This window comes from Gossypium hirsutum, chromosome D07 (genome assembly GCF_007990345.1).
Source record: "Gossypium hirsutum isolate 1008001.06 chromosome D07, Gossypium_hirsutum_v2.1, whole genome shotgun sequence".
Lineage (NCBI taxonomy): Eukaryota > Viridiplantae > Streptophyta > Magnoliopsida > Malvales > Malvaceae > Gossypium > Gossypium hirsutum.
In genome coordinates this window covers 53824090-53846556 of record NC_053443.1, presented here as the reverse complement: position 1 = coordinate 53846556, position 22467 = coordinate 53824090, and the positions used below count along the sequence as shown (strand labels likewise).

Genomic DNA, 22467 nt, shown 5'->3' with positions numbered 1-22467 from the left:
TTGTAAAGATTTGAAAACTTGAGTTTTAGGACTAATTTACATTATGTAAGAACTTACAATTCTGAAAACTAGAATATGAAAGTGTAACTGTTAAAAAATCAAGGACTAAGTATGTTATGGATGTGAATTTAAGAACTCGACTGTGTTCAAGCCTGGTTCTGTTTTTGGTGTTCTTTAGAACATTTGTGTCTAAACACATTCGAATTCAGATATAAAAATATAATCCTTCAAATATATGTCATCAATGTCTGGGAAACATGGGCTCTACTTTATGGAAATCTTTTGGCTTGTAAAAGAGTATATATATATAAGAACATAAATGCAGTCTTATGTTTTAACTATAACAAACCTTAAAAAAGAAAATTTGAGAAAGCTCCAAAATTGACACACCAGGACTTAGAAGAGTGGAAACAGGTGGCTTCTCTGCAATACGGAGGACCAAAGATCATCTGGCACAGCAGGAGAAACCCGTCTTGGAAGCATTTGCCCCATCCTTGACCAGGGTGACTTTATTCCCAGACAACTCGCCTTTATATGAATCAGAGTTTAGGGCTTTTCGGCTTACATTGTTGTAGATTTCCCGGATAACGATCTCGAAAGCAGTCTGAACGTTAGTAGATTCGAGGGCAGACGTCTCCAGGAAGAACAAGCCTTCTTCCTCTGCGAGGCTTTTGCCTTCCTCCACACTTACATCTCTTATGTTCTCCAAATCACATTTGTTCCCCACCAGCATTCTTGTCAATGTAGTATCACAATGAGCTGCAAGGATTAATTACAATAAGGTTCAATTTTTTTTACTTGAATTAAACAAATGAATGCCATTTAGTTGAGTTTCCTAGAAAGTGAAAACTTTTCTGGGAACATATTTTTTCTCATAGCTTAAACAATTCCTCTTTTTCCTAGACCAAGAAGAACCATGGGCAGGTACTAACTTTTTGCATAGAATCTAAAAAAAAGAGCTTTTTGGTATAAAGATCTTAAATCTAAGAATAGATAAAGAAAATGTAAATACTAAAATTTTACATTTTAGGGATGATTGCACGAACCAACTGAATTAAAAGTCGTAAACTGAGAAAAGGGGCATTTACACAACAGACCCCACCAAAATGCGAAGGCACAATCACTCCAAAAAGAAACAATGGTGAGTATAACGCATTTTCCCAATCAAAAGAAAAGTAAGCTAGACATTAAGAAAAAGTTTATAACAGTCAGAACTCAAAAACACTGACAACCCTAAGAACTTTATGCCATTCTGAACACATTATGGAAATTTGGGTTTTGTCATCCATCCCCACTTGGATCTGCAATTTTAGAAATTTTCTCTAGTGGAGCCTTCCTATATGACAGCAAACATCCATTCCAGAGAAAAAAGATCTGAATTTTATTGACTTAAGCAGAGTCTCTCTATGATTACTATAATTCAATTCTACATTCTTGCCATGGCAGAAACAATGATTCAATAAAAAAACAATAAAGATTACAAAAACAGGAGGAAAGAAGATAAAGATTGAAACTTACTGGTAAGTTCATCAAGCCAACGTTTAATGCTGTCAAAGCTACTCCTCCTAGTAATATCATAAACAATAAGAGCACCAACAGCTCCTCTATAGTAAGCAGAAGTAACAGCTCGAAACCTTTCTTGACCAGCGGTGTCCCAGATCTGTGCTTTAACTTCTTTCCCATCAATTTCCACGCATTGGGTTTGGAACTCTACTCCAATAGTTGCCTTTGAGTTATTGTCGAACTCGTTCCTAGCAAAACGTGACAAAAGGTTCGATTTTCCCACAGCTGAGTCACCGATCAGCACGATCTTAAACAAGTACTCTTCACCTCCGGCTTCTTCTTCGTGGGCACCCATGTCTGTGGGATGTGGTTTGATGGTAGTGAAATGGGTATTTGTATTTCTCGTCTGAGATGTGTGAAATGGGATTTAACTTTAAAGCAGGGGGAGTGTATAAAAATGGTAGGCGACGGACAAGGTGCGTAATTGGCGGGGTTTTGATGGAACTTGCGGTGATTTTGGGATTTGTGGGCTTTTGTAGAAATAGTTGGGGGGGGGGGCTATGTGGGCTTTTAGTTAAGCGGATTTACTCAACATTATGGGGTTTGGTCGGGTAGGTAATTACATGGAGATTGGCAAATACTTAGTGTGATTTCCCTTTCTTAATCATTCAATTTAAACATATTACTTTCTTTTGTTGAGACCAAACGCTAGGTTTGGTCCAAGATTTTGCTAAGGTCGGTTCATTTATGGCCATCCTTATTAAATTTTGAGGGTCATCCAACAATACAAATCATTTATTACTATAATTTCTTAATGATATCACATTCAATAACTATAATTTTAAATTAGTATGGTGTATATATATACACACTGTACAAGCCCAAATTTGCCCGGGGCCCAAAAACCCAGCTACCCAAACCTTAAATCAAACCCAATACCCTAAAACAGACCTAACTCAAAATAATAAATTACAGCCCAAAAAAACTAAAGGCCCAACAAGCCCAAAACTAAAACATTTTCAAAAAACCCTAGCCTCTATTGCACCTAACCCTAGCGCCGCACCTACCCTCTGCCGCTCATCAACTCCTCTGCCACCGCCACTTGCACCGCCACGGTCACATCCGTCCTTACCTGCTCCACCTGCAAGAAATTAAGGCAGAAGTGACAAGCAAAATAGATAAAAAAAATAATGTAAAAATGGCTATAAAGCCATAGCAAATCACTTGTACCGGGGTTCTCCCCTCCCTTTTTTTTTCTTCACGAACATTAAATAAAAAAAACAAAAACAGAACAGATTTGAGAAGATTTTACTTTCTTGTTTCGAATCATTTTAATTTTTTTCTATTTTATTTTAATTTTTTTTCTTTTACATACTAAATAATAGAATAAAAAGGAAGAGGGACTCACCTAAAGGATCACGAGGCCTCGGCGCCGGAAGTCCCCTTTAGTCGCCGGAATCGAGTTAAAAAGGGTGGTGAAGGGTTTATTCTTTTGGGCTTTTTTCGGACTAAGAGGGCCTGGCCTTCGTGTGTGCTTTGAAACGGGGCTGAAACGCTCCTTTCGCGCAACGCCGGCCACCGTCCGCGGTGGCGCTACGGCCGGTAACCATGGCCGGATTACAAGCCTGAGAGAGAGAGCTTTTGCTCTCTGTTTTAAAAAAAATGAGATGAAACTGATTTTTTTTGGTTTTTTTTATATTTGGGGGTCTCAGCGCCAAAACGGCGCCGTTTTGCGCGACCCGCGCATGACCCGACCCATTACCAGGAGGATCCGCGTGTTTTCATTTGTTGGGCTATTTACGCCCTTAGTCCTCCCGTATTTTTTGTTTGTTTTAGTTTAGTCCTTTTTATTTCTATTGTTTTTATATGTTGGCCCCATAAATTTTATGCTTGTTTCGTTCTGGTCTGTGTTGGAACGCTGCACTTTAGGATTGGGGAATAATGCCTGATCGGTCCCTCGTACATTCAGCACGTTCTATTTCAGTCCCGAGCCACTCCCTTTTTTAATTTATTTGCGATTTAGACCCCAAAGTTCTGTTTTCAGTTTAAATTAGTCCCTTTTTGTTATATTTTTGCTATTAAATTAATTAATTTTAATAATGTTATCATTATTTTTACTATAATTATTATGTTTAATACTGTTATTTTTTTATTTTTTTTATTTTTACTACTACTATTATTTTATTATTATTATTTATCTATTTAATATTACTGTTCATTTATTAATGCACGATTATTTATTGTGTTTCTTATTTATTATTATCACCATGTATTTATGTTTACTTTTGATCCCAAGCTTCATTATATATACACGTACATACTTTCATAATTTACTTATATATATATACACATACACATACACGTACTTACATTTTTTTTTAATTTCATAACTTATATGCGTATCTTTATATATATCTATACACATTTTTTTAATTTTCATAAATATAATTTTTATATTTTATAATTTTATATATATATCTTTTTACATTTTTATATTTTATTCATTTTATTTATTTATTTATTTTCATTATTATTTTGAGAGAATGTTTTAATTTTATTTGTTTATATACTTATTATCTTGCACGATACTGATTTGTCCTTTTATTTATTTTATTTTTCTCATATTATTTATGCTCATATTATCGTATCCACAATTGTCATTTATTAATGTGGCATTTGTTCATATATCAAATTTAATATTGCATTAATTTTTTACCCAAATTCATAAAAAAAGAAAAAATTTTGAAAAATAAAAGTAATATTCGGTATTGGGATCTCCGAAAGAATCGAGTCTTAACGTGTTGTGATTTGATTTTTTTCGTTGAATCTAAATAATCGAGACTACTCTTTTATAAAAAGCATGAATAAAAGCTCGTTATCGAGAATTTAATATGTTATGTTCTAATGCGTTGGATATGACGTGATATTCTTTGGAGATGAGGATTTTCAAAAAATAATAATAAAATAAATAAAGGTAATATTTAATGTTTAGTATTTCGAGAAATCGTGCGTTAACATATTTGGTTGTGATTTTTTTTATATGACATAAACAATTGAATATTCTTTTAAATTTAATTGTGCGAGTTCTTAGATAAGCTCATTTTCGAAGAGGCAAAATATCGTGCCCTAACTCATTGGGTGTGACATTTTCTCATTCCGAAATGAGAGGATCTTAACGAGTATCTCTTTTCATATAAGTTTTTTTAAAACAAATGATCATATTTTAAATCTCTTTAAAGTTTTTAATTTTCGATATTAAGACATTAAGTAATCAACTAGGTATCAATTTTGGGCGTATTAAGGGTGCTAATTCTTTCTCGTGCGTAACCGACTCTCGAACTCATTTTTTTTGAATTTCGTAGACCAAATTTATTGTTTTAATAAAATTAAACCGTTTATTAAAAATAATTATTTTTTAAGGTAATTCAATTACATCCTATAAAAAAGGATTGGTGTCGACTCTCGTTTTATTTTTCAAAACTTAAGTCGACCCCATTTTCAATAAAAAAAAGCGGTGTCAACACACACATTACATACGTTATTAACAATAAAGTCCATTATTGACTTTCTTACGCCATGATTAATTCCACTAGCTAGTTTTTCATTCATTTAAATTTATTATCAGGGTTGACTAAAGCCTGGAAGTTTTACCAGTTTGGAAGTCAACAAAGCTATAAATTGTGGTCTTTCGAGGAATAGTTTACATGAAAGCTTGCGATCCTTCCTTTGTTTTCTTTTTCTCTTCATTATAGCCAATCAGAACTGTGGCTTAAATATCAACAAAAATGGCTTCAACTGTTTAATTCCACTAGCATGTTTAACTCCAAGATTCCGTATCTTATGCTGTTTTAGTGGAACATGATTAGATTCCCCATTGACCATTGTACAAGTTGTAGGAGGAAAATGATTATTGTTAATAATTTTATCCCATGAAGCACCTATCCAGATTATTATTAGTTTATGAAGCTTACCTGTTTGGTCACTGAGAAAAAATCAACCGGAAAGACTTTCTAGAAACAATGATCCATGGTTTCCACTTGTTGTGGTGACTTTGGAACACACATGTAGTCAAGAATGTCTGCCTCTTGTTTTCCCACATACTCAGCCTTTCCAATCCCAAGGGCCATTTATAAGAAAGCTGAACACCAAAAGGTAGCATCCAGTTTGCAAGGAAAAAAAATCATCATGAATTTGTTATATATGCTTCTTGTTTCATTGTTTGTAAGTAGTTGCAGGGCTGATCCTTTGGGGAACTTTTGCAATGAAAACACCAACATAAGTAGCAGTAGCCAAATATCTTTAAACATTGATCGATTGTTGGCTGAACTAGTCTCTAAAACTCCCTTAACTGGTTATGTTGTGAGTTCCTCAGGTAAAGACCCTGATAAAGTCTACGGTCTTGCTCAATGCAGAGGGGATGTTAGTAATAAAGATTGTTCAAGTTGCATACAAGACGCTGCGAAGGAAGTACGCCAACGCTGTTCGAATCAAGCTGATGCAAGGATTTGGTACGACTATTGCTTTCTACGGTACAGCAATGATAATTTTGTTGGAAAAGTTGACACCTCGTTTGGTATATTTTACTATAATGTTGAAAATGTTACGGACCCTCAAAGTTTCAACAAAGAACTTGGAGCTCTGATGGACAGAATTAGATCAGAAGCTGTCATGCCAAAGAATGAAGGGCTTGGAAAAGGTAAGACCAAACTGTCACAATTTTTGACCCTATATGCATTGGTGCAATGTACAAGGGACTTATCTCAGATAGATTGTGCTCAATGCCTTGCAATTGCTGTTGGAAATTTCCCAAACTTTTGTGACAGCAAGAAGGGCTGTCGGGTCCTATACAGTAGTTGTTATGTCCGGTACGAGCTTTACCCCTTTTTCTTCCCACTTGATTCCAACAATGGCACCTCATTTGGCAAAACAGTGAAGATAGTTCATCACTAGTGTTGTGGTATGCTAAAATCAGTTTGTTTTCATTTAATAAACTGTGTAATCAGTGTCAATAAGAGTGATCTTTAGCTGTAAGATTAAGATGTTTCTTGCATTTTGCATTTGGTATATCTGATGTTTACACAACTTTGTGTGGGATACAAGCAAGTTGAACCATATCACACGCCCTCTTGGACGTTTAATTGCCATACATATCTATTTTAATTTTCTTCTTCACTTCAATGGATTGTTTATAATCAAATGATTTTTAATTATTCATTAGTTCCATGAAGATCACAATTAAAGGTATATAGTAATTAAAAATATGAGAAAGAAACATCAACTTCAGTTTTAGACAATATCAAATGTTAAAGATTTACATAATTATGGGTTATAGTTGGATATATGTGAAAGTTTAAGGACTTATTCAAATATCAATTAAAGTTTTAAAAAGGTACAAGAGCTTATTTGGATGTAATAAAAATATAGAAGGCTTTATTTAAATAAAGGAACAAAGTTCAAGGGCTTATCTAATATATTAGCCAATTATAATCCTTAAGAAGAAAAAATTTCCTATTTTTTATACATTGGTCCTTGGTGGGGTGCCTCGTTAATTAATTAGATGGACCGCTTGCAGACCATGAATTTTGGCTCAATCTGGTATGCTCTTCTATTATATAATATTGTAATTTTTCTATGTATATATTTGATATAATGTCTACAACTATCAATAGCCTCTCTCAACTTTTATACATGAGGATAATATGCTTCAACACCTTAAATCCATGTTCTCTTACACTGACAATAATGCTGATACCAATCGATTTAAGACTCGATCAATAGGATCAGAACAACCTTACACAATATTCAATTTTGTAAATTCAGCTTTTAAGTTTTAGCCCCTAATCACACTACATTAAAGGACCTTAGCTGTTGGCTTTGCCGTGACTTCTAGGAAAAGGAATTACATCTCTGACATCAATGAGGCCGGTGGTAAGGAGAACCATCAGGTCAAACCGTAGGCTAAATCCAGAGTGCTTGACGGTTCCATGCCGGCGAAGATCTAGGTACCATTCATATTGATCTATTGACAAGTCAAATTCCGTGATCCTGAAATCACAAAACCATAGCTGAAAATAAGATATTGTTTTTGCATCAATGAGAAAATATCGAGAATAGTCAGTCTGCTAATAATTCTGCAAATAGTGTTTTGCTGTTTTGCCAATTTCATTTGGATCCACAATTTCCCAACATTTGTAGTAGACTAACGAGGATGACATTACCTTGTATTTAGCACGTTAAAGCTCTCTTCATTTTGGCTCCCTGTTATCACTGTTCCAATCTGCACATACAATTTTGGCTCCCTGTTATAATCTTTCTGAACCAGCACATAACTTTTTGGTGCTTGAAGATATTTGTTTTGACTTTTCAGATGTTCTTCACCTCTTAATAAAATTTAGACTTACCTTGGGTACAACCAGCTCAAAGGCCGCAACTGTTTTTCCATCTTCATTCAAGCATACATAAAATGGCTTAACTGCTTTTGGATAATCATAAATAATTACAGGCCTCTGATAGTGATCATCGGCCAAGTAGCTGCCATTGAGTAAATGGATAGTAGGAACCAAACTCATAGGAAATGTCTTCGTCCAATTATGATCTTGCATTTGGCATGTCTAGATCAATAGCCACATTATACATACCTTAGATGTTCGGCTGTCAAAGGGACGCCCCACTGTAGTTGTGTTTCAAAAGCCTTATCTGGGACCTGATGTTGAAGAATAAATTAAATTAAAACTAATTCAGTCAGATCGAAGTTGCTATAGATGTGATTGAAATGTTTAATGGTCTAATCTAATGTAATTCGGAATGCTTAAATTTTTAAAAGTTTTCTTATCTACTTGACCAATCATTGGAGGGATATATCCCTGTGCAACGAATGACAGACATGAGTATTTTAAGAAAATAGATAGTATGAGCAACATATGGGGGCTAAAATATAGGAAGTACATGGTGTCCAAGTTTACCTTTCTCAAAATTTCTACTGCCTCTCTATAGGAAATCTTGTCATAAGAACTTGTCGTCATGTATTCAAGACGAAGAGTAATAGTTTTGTCAATTCTTTTTGAGACAAACTTCATGTCTTCTGGACAGTTATCCAATATCCATTTGCAGAGAAATTTGAAATAGTCCTCTGCACATTTCATAGCGTCCTGGAAACTCCAATGGAGGATATCAATGAGACCTTAATATATGAAAATTCATTCAAGTTGAATATGTAATAAATATGTTTCAGTTTAGATATTTTAACACGTAAACATGAAGATCACTGCATTTTTATCATCAAAGATCTAATTTACATAACATACGTGAGCCTTGAGTATTCAAAGTCTTACCCCTAACTGTGAGAAAGCCATTTCTACCTCAACAGTCCACATTTCAGCCACATGTTTGGAGGACACTGTTTTATCAGCTTGAAATCTGGGTCCGAATGAGTAGACATTTCCAATATCAGATGCATAGCTCTCCAAATGAAAGTGACCAGAGACAGTTAAATAACTAGGGCGACCAAAGAAATCATCATTGAAGTTCAGTAAGTCAAGCTTCACTGCAGTTACTGGTTTGGATTTTTCTCTTGCTTCGATCTGTCGTGCTAATTCATTTGTTTTCTGCAGATCCTGAACTGCTACAATAAGTGACTCTCTATTGCTGTCACTTCTCTTGAGTTGTTTAACTACCCCTGATTTCTCCTTAATAGCTGCCTTAACAGTTTCAAGGCTAACAACATCAGCATCACTAACACCGACCGGCTTCTCTTCCTTGCTTGTTTTTCCCAAAAGAGTTGTAACCTGAAACTTTTCACTAAACCCTCCAGTGTCTGTAGCTGTGATGATTGGCACTTGCACATGTAGGAAACCATATTTCTGGAAGAATGTGTGGGTTGCAAAATCTAGGGTACTTCGAATTCGTGTAATAGATGACACCTGCAATGCATAGCATATGATATAAGGAGCATATTGGGTTGATTGACATGTTTTCTTGGGTACGTAATGAAAGAGGAATAAGGGAAAGAGTTGGCGGCAAAGTTAGGCATTCTTGTTGTGTTGGATATCCACGGGAACTTCCATTCCCCCAACTTCAACTCGGATTTCAATTATGAATGGTTAAATATCAATTAAAATGTTAAATTTTTAAATATATAATTATTTATGTATTTTTTTGAATTTTTAAGAATATTTTTGTAAATTCTTTTGAATTCTGATTTATTTTTTATTTTTATAATTTTTAAATAATATATTGACCTAACATATAAAATAAGTAGTGACATGTCAATGTTAAATTTTGACTAAACGATTGTTGAATCCTTGCGTTGGAATAAATAGAATAAAACGGATTTTTATTGGTACGATCTGACCTATTATCATAATTCAATTTTGAACCTGACAGATCATTTCGTTTTCTGATATAAAAAATATGAGATTTCACTAAGTCAATTCTCAAGAAATCTCGAATCAAACCATTTGTCCTTATTTCAACAAATGAAGCACAGACCTCTTCGACGAAAGAATTTTTGTTGTCTTGATCCCAACTCAACACTAAACAAGTTTGAACAAGTTGAATACTTGTGTCAGAAATTCTCCGAGTCGGTTTGCCATTTCTATGAAGGATATAATTGACAGCTCAAAGTTGCGTATTATTTTTTTCCCGAAATGGATCCTGGAGGACGAGTACTTCTAAATATAGACCGTTCGGTATTTCATATGGGGTTATAGGTCGAACCAAAACAAAATATTTTTTCTTGGTAGGTGTGATCCGTTGGACAAAGATCCAATTTTTCAAAAAGAATTAGTGTTTTAATAAATATTTTTGTTATAAAAATCGATTTAACTCTTATTAAAAAATTAATTATTAAATTTAACTAAAAAATTAAAAATCAATTTAATAAAAAAATATAAACTTCAAAGATTAAATTTATTATTAATTTGTGCTTACAGCCTACCTCCAAGATCCATAGTGTAGAGTTTAGACCCATGTTGGCCCAATGTTTTTAGATATGTACTCTTACAATGGTAGTGCACTAGTGCTACTGTTTTGGAATTTTTATTACATCTGTAATGCATAATATGCTCTCATTTCGTTTCATTTTATTATAAAAAAGAAAAACATTTTTTTATATATACACAAGAAGTCAAGAACACATATATATTATTTATATATACCCATTTTTACATTAAAATATTATTTTATTTATTTTATTAAAATATTATTTTTTAACTGGTGCGGCTGGCACCTATTTTTAGATTAAAACAATCATTGTCGTAAATAATTTATAACTTATGTATTTTTGTAATTAATTTTTTATATTATTTAGATAAAAAAAACATTTTAATATGCATTAAACTAAAGGAGATGCCCAGAAAAGACAAAGGAAAGAGAATCTGAGATGATGAGCAAAGGTAGGAAGAATATGAACAGGTGGCAGATGTGGGAGAGGATGTAGCATGAGAGGGTAAAGTGCAGTCACAACACATGGCTGCCAGCCTCCAATCCCCACCCATACTTCACCACGCTTGGCAACCCCTCTACATTGTTAGGCAACAGTTTTGACTATTGCACCAACTTCAAAAACCCATCTCATTTATAGCCTGAAAAAATATGTTCATCAGCTGCTTGGGATTTGTGGAACCAAGATCCTACGCTTTCATTCTTTAGCTAAATGAGTTTATTTCTTTAGGTTGGGGTGGGGGACAAGTTTCATCATTCCCCATGTATCAATATTTTTTATGAAAGTTATTGCTGCCACATATTTTCAACTGAGTTAACCAAATCTGTATTATTATTATTATTATTTGAACCCATATATAAATGTGTTGTTATGTAGTTAACAAGTGTTTGGAGCATACCAAATACGCTATTCAGTCATATGATCATTTCTATGGCTATTTTCTTCCCAGTAACCAAAGTTTGGAAGTCCAGGGTGGTTCATTTTGGTGGGTGAGTAGCTACCTTCATTCATCTTATGTGAACAAATGCTTTCCAAAATGTAGAATGTAGACCAAACGTCAATAGTTCCACCCCACACCCCCCAAGATATCAAACTCCCCCTTTTAGCTCCAACAAGCAATCTGTCTATTTGGGTGTTTTGGGGACCCCTTTTAGGTGTTGCAGTGTGCCCCTCTGAGTCACTGAATGATTTGACAGTCTATCGCTTATGGTCATTACTTGACCACAACTCTCTCTCACCCCTTCCTTCATATATGCTGCCCTAAAACTTCATATATATCACCTTCTTATGTGTACTTCCAATACAAAGTGGAGAAATGGCCAACATTAAACTGAGCTACTTACCTTTGCTACTCTTCACCTTCTTCCTTGTAGCACAAGGTCATATTCTTCTCCTTGCCTTGTAGCCATCTTTCTTTACCAGGCCTTTAATGTAGGAAATGCATAAATCAGGGATTTCCTTCCATTTTCTTGCTAAAAAAAGTAGCTTTTGTTTTGTTTTCATGTCATATTTTGGTTACTTGTTATTATATGCTTATGGATGGTTCCAATTTTGCAGGATCTAGAACTCAACTAATACTTCCATTCCAACAAGGGACCTATCAATCTCCTCCATTGCATATGCAAGTACGGGGATTAGGCTTATTAGCTTCATTTCGTGTATATCTAAAATGCCTGTATTTATTTGCTTTACTTCTTTCAGGCAACACAAGGCAGCAATGAAGCAAAAATGGATAGGAATTCAAGGAGATTGATGATTGGATCCACAGCCCCTACTTGCACTTTTAACGAATGTAGAGGATGCAAATACAAATGCAGAGCTGAGCAAGTTCCAGTTGAAGGAAACGACCCAATCAATAGTGCTTACCACTACAAATGTGTTTGCCATAGGACATGAAACCAGATATGGTTCTAAGTTTACTGGTTTAGAATCAAACAGCGTATTAGAAACTAGATTCCCTTCTATATTCAAATACTATTATTTCCTCTCAGTAGTTTTCTGGTTTACTTTTTTGGCACATCAAGAATTTCCTGCTATCATGAAAGAAAGCTGGAATGTGTATCATTAATTCCCTTTCTTGGCTTCTTGTTATGTAAAGGTTTATAAAGTTGATTTGAGAGCAAGTGCCTCAATATTCACCCCTTTAGGACTTGACTCAACCTTTGACCATGGCTTCAATACCAAAATATTCCATCTCAACTATTCAATTAACACTAGATAAACTTATCCTTTTCCTTTATTAGGAAAAGCTTATAATATAATAAAAAAATATAATTTAAGTAAAACTTGAGTCTCATAATTTAGTAAGACTTAGCCCATAAACACATGCTACGCTACTAAAGAACTGAAATCACATACCAAATGTAGACTCCAAATGAGAAGCATTATCTGCAATATCTTCGTATTGGGAACAAAAAAGAAGCAGACTGTGTAGGAGACACTAAGCAAAAATATGAGCTATGGTGTTAGGGTTTTGGAGAAGAGAGGGGGTTTAAGAGTTTTTGAAGTGAGGGGGGGTCAATGGGTCTGCAAGTTGGCATGTGGCAGTGGTCCCTAATATTAAAACATAAGCTAACAAAAAATTCACATGGGCACCTTCTTTTGAATCTATTCAATTTCAATTTAAACCAACAATGGCAGAAACTGAGTAATATACAGAAACAAGCAAGACCCACCAACATTTATATATGCTTGATTGCGTTTGGCTTTCTTGCAGTTTTGAGAATATTCTGGTGATCACCATTTTCACACACTAAAAGAGTTCCCAGTAATCAATACTCTAGTGCTTTTGTGGGGCTATGCTATGCCACCCGTTTTGTACGGTTCAGGCCTATAAAAAGTCCAAACCAGCATCACTAAAATGCAATGCAATTACTTTAACCCATGTATAAAGAAGTTAACCTGTATGGTACTCTGGTGTGTGCATATGTGAACAGTGAGTTTGGATAAATTTAATAAAAGAAATAAAGTTACATTTTTAAGATCAAAAAGTAAAGGAATTAAAATCTTTGAAATAAAAAGAAGGAATTTACATTCTAAATATACGAAGAGTACTTAGAGCATATGTTAACTTTAGTAGAAATATTTATAATATATTTGAGAATTTTGGATTTCATTTGCTATATATTTAGTATTTGTATCAAATATATATATATAAATTTTGTAATTATAATAATTCGTGCATTTTTTAAATTTAACAAAAGAACTTTAACAATGTTAACAAATAGAGTTACATTCGTAAGTCCAAAAAGTAGGACTAAAGGGACTGCATTCTAAATGTACGAAAAGTATAAGAACTTAGAGCATATATTAATCTTAGTAAAATTATTCATGCATGTATATTTTGAGATCAAATATTTGTAAATTTGGATTTCATTTGCTATTTTGGTTCGATTTGTTTCACTAAAAATGAAAAATGATTTTTGGAAAAACTAATATTATTTTTTGGTGTTTGGGTGAATCTATGTAAAATATTTTCTGTTATTTGGCAAATTTCTTGAAAATATTTCATAAAAACTGTTTTCAATAAAACAAACATACATTTAAGATATTCTTATCTTTGCATTATTTAATTGAGATTATTTTATGTCTATAAATTTATATTTTACATTGTTCTTTGTAAAACAAATACGACATAAATATATTTGTTATACAATATTATAGTGCAATTTTCTTTTAACAAATGAAATTTATTTTATAATAAGAAAATATTTTGTAATAATCAATGTCATATATAAACTTAATGATAAATAATACTTAATTAAAACTTAATTTGAATTACATATATTACATATATAAGAGTACATATTGACACATTAGGGTTGTAAGGGATAAATGGAGCTAAGCATTATTTAAACAAATACTCATATTTATATAATTAAAATATTCATATTTTTATACTAAGTTAAAATATGTCATAAGTCCTTGTACTCTTCGTAAATTTGAAATTTAGTTCATGTACTTTTATTTTTGGGTTAGCCTTATCTTTTAATATCAAAATTTAGGTTTAGATGTTAGCATTATTAAAAATATTTTTTAAATTCATGTTCATTATAATGTCATTTTTTTATTACATGAATACTGAGTATTTTTTATTTAAAAATTTGACATCAACAAAATTGACAAAAAATTTTAAGGATGTTAACAATTGGACTCGATTTTCAAATTTGAAAAGTAGATGAACTGAATTCTTGAAAATAAAAGTATAAGGACTAAATTCTAAATTTATGAAGAGTATATAGAGTTATGGCATATTTTAACATTTAGGGTCTGTTTGATTGCAAGTAAAATATTTTCCGTAAAATGATTTCAGGAAAATGTTTTACTTTTCTGTAAAATGATTTACTGGAAAATATTTTCTGGTGTTTGATTGAATCTGTGTAAAATATTTTCGGCTGTTTGGCAGATTTCCTGGAAATATTTTTCGAAAAAATTGTTTTTACATATATTGATATGTATTAATAAATTTTTATATTTTAAATTATTTTTACATATATTGCAATGATTTATTTATAATAATACTCAATTATTAAGCTACAATATTAATCGTTATAAATTGAAAAAAATTAATATCAAATAAATTATTTATAATTGTGTTAAAAAAACAAGTATTGAATAATTAAAAAAACAAGTTACTGGAAAATCGATAAACAGAAGCAATTTTCTACCGGAAATGAAGGAATGAATGAAGGAGGCGATAGAGAGTAGAACACGGAAAATGTCTTACGGAAATTGAAAGGGTAAGACATTTTCTCTAAAATGTAACCCATTTTCCCTTGTTTTGGAGTTCATTTTCCAAATGGAAAATGTTTTCCGCCAATCAAACGCTGGAAAAGTTGGAAATGATTTTCCAGAAAATCAATTCCTTCAATCAAACAGACCCTTATACTACAAAACATTTATTGTTTATATATTTATCATTTTAATAAATATTTGTTATTAAAATATTAATATTGAATCTTTTTCAATAAATATTGATTTGCAATTGAGTCTTGTAATTGTACCTTCAAAAAACCAATACTTAGCAATTTCAAATCCACTAATAAATAGACATCCACCAAATTTATAGGTTTAAGAAACAACCATTATTGCTACATTACTACATGTGTTATCATTCAATCCAAATTTAAATCCAAATTCAAAATTTGAAGGGTAAACTATAAAAATAGTCACTTTTGTTTAGTACTTCAGGTTACATTTTAGTTACTTATGTTTGAAATGTTACGTTTTTGTCACTTACGTTATCGTTTTGCTACAAAGTGGTCACTCTACCGTTAAGCTCCATTACCTCCCTAACGGCGGTCCTACGTGGCAGTCCTAATGGGTTTTAAATGCCAACTTGGATGTCCTACGTAGCAATCCAAATTAAATTTATTAAATTAAAAACTTATTTTCACCCCAGTAATTGAACATCCAAGTTGGTATTTAAAACTCATTTGGACTACCACATAGGACTGTCTTTAGGGAGGTAACAGGGTTTAATGGTAAAGTGACCACTTCGTAACAAAACGATTACGTGGGTGACTAAAACGTAACATTTCAAATATAAGTGACTAAAATATAATCTGAGACAAACAAAAGTGAATATGTTTATAATTTACCCAAATTTAAAATCCAAATTCCCAAAACTACCTCAGGAAAACCAAGTCTGTCTTTGGTTTCAAGAAATAGAAATCATTACAACTGTAATTTTCTTGTAAAATGGAAAATATTGAAAGAAGTTAGAAAAAATTAAAAATAATTTTTGAAAAACATATGAAAATAGAAAACAAAAGATGCATTGTAAACGGGGAAGGTTGAAAATAAGTTTTGTTTTAAGGGTATGTTTGTTTAACTGAAGATTATTTCTGGAAAATGATTTCTAAAAAATAATTTTTTTTCTTGAAAAAATTAATATTTTCTGGTGTTTGGATGATGTGTAAAATATTTTCTGTTGTTTGACAGATTTATTAAAAATATTTCATAAAAGTTGTTTTCAATGAAACAAACTACATTTGATATTTTCTTATCTTTTCATTGTTTAATTGAGTTTATTTTATATCTATAAATTTATATTTTACATTATTTTTGCATATATTAGAAATATTTTGTTAAATTCAGATTCATTACAACGTCATTTTTTAGTTACATGACTACTAAGTGAGTATTTTTTATTTAAAAATGTGACATCAACAAAATTGATAAAAAAATTTAATAATGTCAACTTGATTTGAAAATATGAAAAGTAGAGGGACTAAATTCTTAAAAATTAAAGTATAGAGACTAAATTGCAAATTTGTGAAGAGTACATAGACTTATGACATATTTTAACCTTTATACTACAAAACATTTATTATTAATATATTTATAATTTTAATAAATATTTATTATTAAAATAGTAACGTTGAATATTTTCAATAATATGTGAAGAATATTATTTAAAATTACTATTTTAAAATTTATTATTAAAATAAAATTAAAATATTAAATAATTTATTAATTATATTAATAATTTATTATATGAGTAAATATAAATAATTAATTATGTATGTTTAATAATATTGAAAAAAATAATATTTTATATTAATATTTTAAATATTTTTTAAAAATAAAAATAAAAATTATTTTTAATATAATAATATTAAACTTGATTTAGGTTAATTTTTATATAAAAATAAAATTACCTATAAAGGAGCTATTTTACGGAAAATAATTTACATTTTTCAAAAGGGTAAGTCATTTTACAGGAAAATTAGTTTATTTTACGTTGACATGTAATTTATTTTCCGTTAACCAAGTTGTTTTCTGTGAAACAAACACATGAAAATGCAAAAGCATTTTCCATAAAACCTTTTATACGTAAACAAACATATCCATTTTAAATCAATTTTCCTAAACTCAAAACTTATATAAAAGTTAAAATATTATCTTTATTTTTTATTTATTCATTTTGGAGAAGTTTTAAATATCAAATTTATTACCTTGAATTAAATCCATATAAATGTAGGATTTTTTTTTTAATTTCTAGTGTTTATAGGGAAATAGGTACTACATAAGCTTTCATTTTTTTTATTGTAAATTAATTTTATTTGTTTTCTAATTTACAAAAAAATAAAAAAATAAAATTTTTTAAAAAACCAAATAGAGCATAAATTTTTAATTTACCATTGTATTTAGGAGAAGTATTTGATATATTTTTAGTGAAAAATCGGGATTTTATAACAGAGTTCGAAGGATCACATATACTCTCTTTGGGATGTAGTAAAAATTAAATAAAATTTAAGTATTATAAAAGTGATATACATAGTATTTAAACCCTATTTATGAAATTAAGATTTCATTCTAAAAATTTATGAAATATTAATATATATATATATACCAAAGAAATTGCCATACTCTTATTTATTTATTTTAAAAATATTTTTTAAAGATATATTTTTAATCCCAAATGAGATTAGAATATGCACCAAAATATATAACCCATCAGCAGAGATCCTCCAAAACCCATGTAGACTAGGCTAATTATTAGTCCAATTCCAGCAGCGACGTCCAACTCCATCACTTCCCTACCATTTGGGTCTTACCAATGTATTTAACCTATTTAACATTCACCTTACGTTTCACTTTATTACATTCAATCGAGCCCGTATATCATTCCCGAATCAAAATCAAATCTACCATTATCATTCTATATCGGCCCTCGAACTAGTTTAATTAGTTCGCATGATCTTTCACATGCTATTTATAATTATATATCGTAAATACGTACCTATAATACAATTTCATAATATTGAATTCATTTTCAAATATCAATTAACTAATTTGCAATTTATATTCCCTAGTAACATTACTCATACTTGAATGGATATATGGATTCCAACCAACATGCCAATTTGGCACCTAATGTCTCATCGAAATGTACGAAAAAAATAGATAGCATCTAACGCTTATTGGTATAATCGAAATAAAGTTGTACACTGCACTCATTGAAATGTCCGCAAGAAAATGCACCTAGCGCTTATTGACATAGAGTTGAAATAACACTTACTTAATCTATCCTATGGCATGCTAACTATATCCGACTCTGCCCAAACAGTTATTAAGGTAACCAATTATCAAATTCATCATATAACTCAATTTACATTTCATCATTTTCAATTCACCAACCAATTCATCATTTCATTACATAACATAACATGATTCAACCAAATTCAAGGCCAATTTCATATTTTCATCAAGTTACACTATTTTCAATTCTATTCAATTTAGTCTTCTATTTCGACAACCAATCTCAATCATAAAAATTCAATTTAAACAATCATTTCCAACTCACCTCAATATCATACTATGAAAAACAATATGAATATGCAACAATTATAATGATTTGAACCATAGAAATACAAATCGAAGACTCGAGTTACTCGTCGTCGACTCTCGCGTTTCCTTTCCCTCTCAACGGCCTTGCGTTGTCTTTAGCTACTAATCATAATCCAACTATACACAATATCACATTTCATATCAAATTACATTCAATTACCAAGTCACACATAATTTGCAATTTATTAGTTTAGTTCCTAAACTTAGAACGAGAGACTTTTGATCTAGATCTTCGGATTAAAATCTAGTTTTACATATTCTCATTAGTGACTTTTTATTTCTTATTCCCATCAAAATTTCATAGCAATTTTGAATTTTATTCAATTTGATCCCTAATGTGCTAAACCATCAATTAAGCTTTACAATTTAGTCCTTTTCTAAAACTAAACTTAAGTTCTATCAATTTCACACCTAATTATTCAAGAAAACAACAATGAAAACTTTCTAAAACTTTAACAATTTTACATATTAATACATGGGCTAGCTAAATCAAGCTTGTCACGTCCCAAATTTCTAATTGATAATGTTTTTAAGTTATAATGAGAATGGGTTATTGGTCTAATGGTAAAAAGCTTGTGAATTAATCCTTGAAACCCGAGTTTGATTCCCCTCTCTTGTATAACTTTAATTTATTGAATTTTTACCCAATTTTTGCTTCATTGCAACGATGAGTGAGTTGGAAGAAAATTTTGTGCGGTTTTTAAGCATAAAGTGTCGGTCATGAAGCACATATATAGAAACCCTTTATTTGATTCTTACTGACTCTGAAATTCAGATAAAATCAATTTAAGTGGAAACAAGATCAAACACAATCCCAGGATCTTTGTGTTTCTAATTCTTCATGTCTTTTAGTTTGGAACTTGCGGTTTACTATATCTATTTTATTAACTAATAAAACAAAGAGCTAAGTATTAATTGGGTTTTGGAGAGCTAGAACAGGCTGATTGAGGATTATGAACCTTCAATAAGTTGGGTACTGTTCCCGATGGGATGGATTATGGAACTTAAAAAGGGCCAGCATTTGGCAGTGCGCACTAAGCCACTTTTATTGCCAAAATAAAACAAGGCAACAAGGTATGGAAGAAAAAATAATAATAAAGAACATGTGTTTCTACAAAGACACGAGGCTCCCCAGGATCAACGTGGGTTCTACCCATACACGTTTGTAAATTGTACTTTGAATGAGTAAAAGGTAAGATACATATATAGAAACCTATATTTGACCCTACTAAGACTCAAGACGAAAGGCAGCCTATTACTACTCCTAAAAGTATCCCCCTCCCCCAAGTTCTCCCTTTATATCTATCTACCTTGAAGATCCTTCTCTGAAAAAAGCTGCTCTTAATTAGCTCTCAAGTCACAGTCATGAGTGGGGTTGAGGAAGTTGATGAAAGAGTGAGTCTTGATTTTCTTAAGCACAAAATGGCTAAGTTTGCCAAGGAAAGGGACTGGGATCACTTTCACACCCCTAGAAATCTCCTTTTGGCCCTGGTATGCATACATACTTGCATCTTATTTCTAAATTTTCGTTTTTTATATACACACAATCAGTAAGTATAACTTGTGTATATTTAACCTTGTTTGTGATCAATAAAAAAAGGTTGGTGAAGTGGGAGAAGTGTCGGAGATATTTCAATGTAAAGGGGAGGTCCCAAAAGGATTGCCTGATTAGAAAGAAGAAGAAAGAATACATCTAGGCGAAGAGTTGTCCGATGTTCTACTCTACCTAGTCAGGCTGGCTGATATGTGTGGCATTGATCTTGGGAAAGCTGCTCTGCGCAAGCTTCAACTTAATGCTATCAAGTATAAGGCTTCTAACAAATGCACCCAACACCGTTAATATAATACTGAAATGGGTGAAAAGTTCTTTACATGACGACTCTCGGCGGAACTTCATTCGATGCTGGGTTGCAGCCTGCTACATGTACTCTTGTTAAGCCCATTGTAGTGTCTTTTTTTTTGTTTGAGCCTTTCTTAGGCCCATCCCTGTATCGAATCTTTTACTTGATGGATTTGGCATTTTGGATAAGTTCTATAAAAACAGTGGAATATCGATGCCCTTCCTAGAAATCAAAATTTTCTCCCAAAGAAAAACACACAACACAAAGGCCAGACAAAGGGAAGCATATGATGTGATTTATATGAAAACCAATTGCTATTGTTTAGGTAAAAGTTAAAATTTCAAAATTCAAAAAGTAAAAGGACTAAAATGGATCAGTTCAAAAAGTATAGGAACTAATAGCAGAATTTAACCTTTATTAAATCTATCCAAAAATGAGATCTGATTTGATTTGATGGTACTGTAGATACGTGTAGTTAGGATCCAAATAACTTGTACAACCTCATCAAGTTCGTCATTCTTTATTGTTAAATTCAAAGGACTCACTCAGGGTTTGCAGTAATGTCCTAAACCATGATGGAATTTGACTACGGCCTTGTGAGTCTCAGTTTTTGCCCCTTCTTTCAGATACAATCCCAAAGGACATTGATGATAAAAGCTTTTTTTTTCTTAAAAAAAGAGTTAGATTAGTTTATTATCTTACAAATACGTCCCCACTTCTTTATAAACATTAAAAAAAATAATTTAAAAAAGAAAGGGACCTTGTTCTTTTGCTATTTACAACCTGGAATAGAATGATGGTGACTTGAGAGAGAGAGAGAGAGAGAGAGGAGAGGCATTGTTTATTAAGGTGGCAGAGTGGTTTCTGAAATGGGTTTCAGTTTTAAAGACGAAGAAGCCCTACCCAACCTGGACAGAATAGGCTCCTCCTGACCACCCTGTGGCTTGGAATTTAACTTCTTGAAAGCAGCATTGGCCAGTGTGCCGATGCAGCAACTGGGTGAGTTTTGACTCAAAGTAGGAGCAGCAGTGGCTCGATGAAGGTGGCACCTGAAGGAACCAGCGTGGCTTGTTGGAGAACATATGCAGGATTTCTTAGATTCCATCACATTCTTCTTTGCCTTCATCGATTCATCTCCCTCACTTACTGGACTCCTCATTAAAGTGTGCCTATCAAACAACATGTTTTTGGTTTATATAAAAATGCTTCCACAAAATGATAACTCTTTGTACAATGGCATTTGTCAGGCTGCTATCCACTTAATTTGCATTAAATACTACAACAATAACACAAACAAGTCAATGCGTGATTAAGCATCCACGTGATATTGTTGCTCACAAATTTACTTCAAATACAACTGTTTTTCATAAAAACTTATAAGGTACATAAAATTGAATCTTGTAATTATTACCATATTCCCATAAATCTTTGGTTTTGTCCTCTTAAAAATAAGATAATTCGATTAGGAAAAATAATATGAAAGTTTCATCCTCATCTGCAGATACAAAATAGAAAGCTGAAAAGCTTACCAAGGTGCAGCCGCAGGGGTTTGACTTGAGTGACTCCACTCTTTGGATCAATAAAAGAAGTGAGGAAGATGAGCACAAGAATATAAATAAGGGTTAGCCGAAGAGTGAGGGTATTGAAGAAATGGAGATAGAGATGAGTAAAGATGATATATATATACGTTTATTAGCGTAAGAAACGTTCAAATTATCAACAAAATTTTGTTTCCTTTATCTACGAGAAAATTGAGGGATAAAATCAGTATATAATTCGGAGTTGTGAGTCATCCCGTAGCACTTATCTCTGAGAGAGAGGCAAGAG

The 22467-nt window shown here is 32.0% G+C and overlaps 4 protein-coding genes, 1 long non-coding RNA gene and 1 pseudogene across 6 annotated transcripts; 3 read left to right on the top strand and 3 right to left on the bottom strand.

Moving 5' to 3' along the window:
* Nucleotides 1–204: 204 nt before the first annotated feature.
* On the bottom strand, nt 205–3178 carry LOC107954968 (ras-related protein RABA5e). Of its 2 annotated transcripts, XM_041097848.1 has the most exons (3): nt 2912–3178; nt 1519–2644; nt 205–759 (listed from the first exon to the last, which is right to left on the bottom strand). In XM_041097848.1, the coding sequence occupies exons 2-3, from the start codon at nt 1856–1858 to the stop codon at nt 446–448; spliced, it is 654 nt and encodes a 217-aa protein (XP_040953782.1). In that variant the 5' UTR covers nt 1859–2644; nt 2912–3178; the 3' UTR covers nt 205–445. The 2 variants fall into 2 exon arrangements, with proteins under 2 accessions (XP_040953782.1, XP_016746152.1); XM_016890663.2 differs by having other exon boundaries at nt 1519–3172.
* Nucleotides 3179–5215: 2037 nt separating this feature from the next.
* Nucleotides 5216–6651, top strand: LOC107954967 (cysteine-rich repeat secretory protein 55). The gene has a single exon (XM_016890662.2). It carries the CDS (start codon nt 5578–5580, stop codon nt 6451–6453), a length of 876 nt encoding a protein of 291 aa, XP_016746151.1. The 5' UTR covers nt 5216–5577; the 3' UTR covers nt 6454–6651.
* A 353-nt stretch (nt 6652–7004) lies between these two features.
* LOC121219548 (asparagine--tRNA ligase, cytoplasmic 2-like) lies at nt 7005–9524 on the bottom strand (the record flags this gene model as incomplete). The annotated part of the gene is made up of 6 exons (XM_041097847.1): nt 7005–7548; nt 7722–7780; nt 7905–8034; nt 8142–8206; nt 8466–8651; nt 8835–9524. Coding segments are annotated over 6 exons (1314 nt in total), but the record flags the coding sequence as incomplete, so codon positions are not given.
* Nucleotides 9525–11369: 1845 nt separating this feature from the next.
* Nucleotides 11370–12590, top strand: LOC107956869 (uncharacterized). The gene is made up of 3 exons (XM_016892357.2): nt 11370–11823; nt 12002–12069; nt 12146–12590. The coding sequence occupies exons 1-3, from the start codon at nt 11760–11762 to the stop codon at nt 12338–12340; spliced, it is 327 nt and encodes a 108-aa protein (XP_016747846.2). The 5' UTR covers nt 11370–11759; the 3' UTR covers nt 12341–12590.
* Nucleotides 12591–20058: 7468 nt separating this feature from the next.
* LOC121219546 (dCTP pyrophosphatase 1-like) lies at nt 20059–20974 on the top strand (annotated as a pseudogene).
* A 414-nt stretch (nt 20975–21388) lies between these two features.
* Nucleotides 21389–22292, bottom strand: LOC121219547 (uncharacterized). The gene is made up of 2 exons (XR_005916392.1): nt 22170–22292; nt 21389–21809 (listed from the first exon to the last, which is right to left on the bottom strand). It is a non-coding gene; the product is annotated as an uncharacterized lncRNA (long non-coding RNA).
* Between the last annotated feature and the right edge of the window lie 175 nt (nt 22293–22467).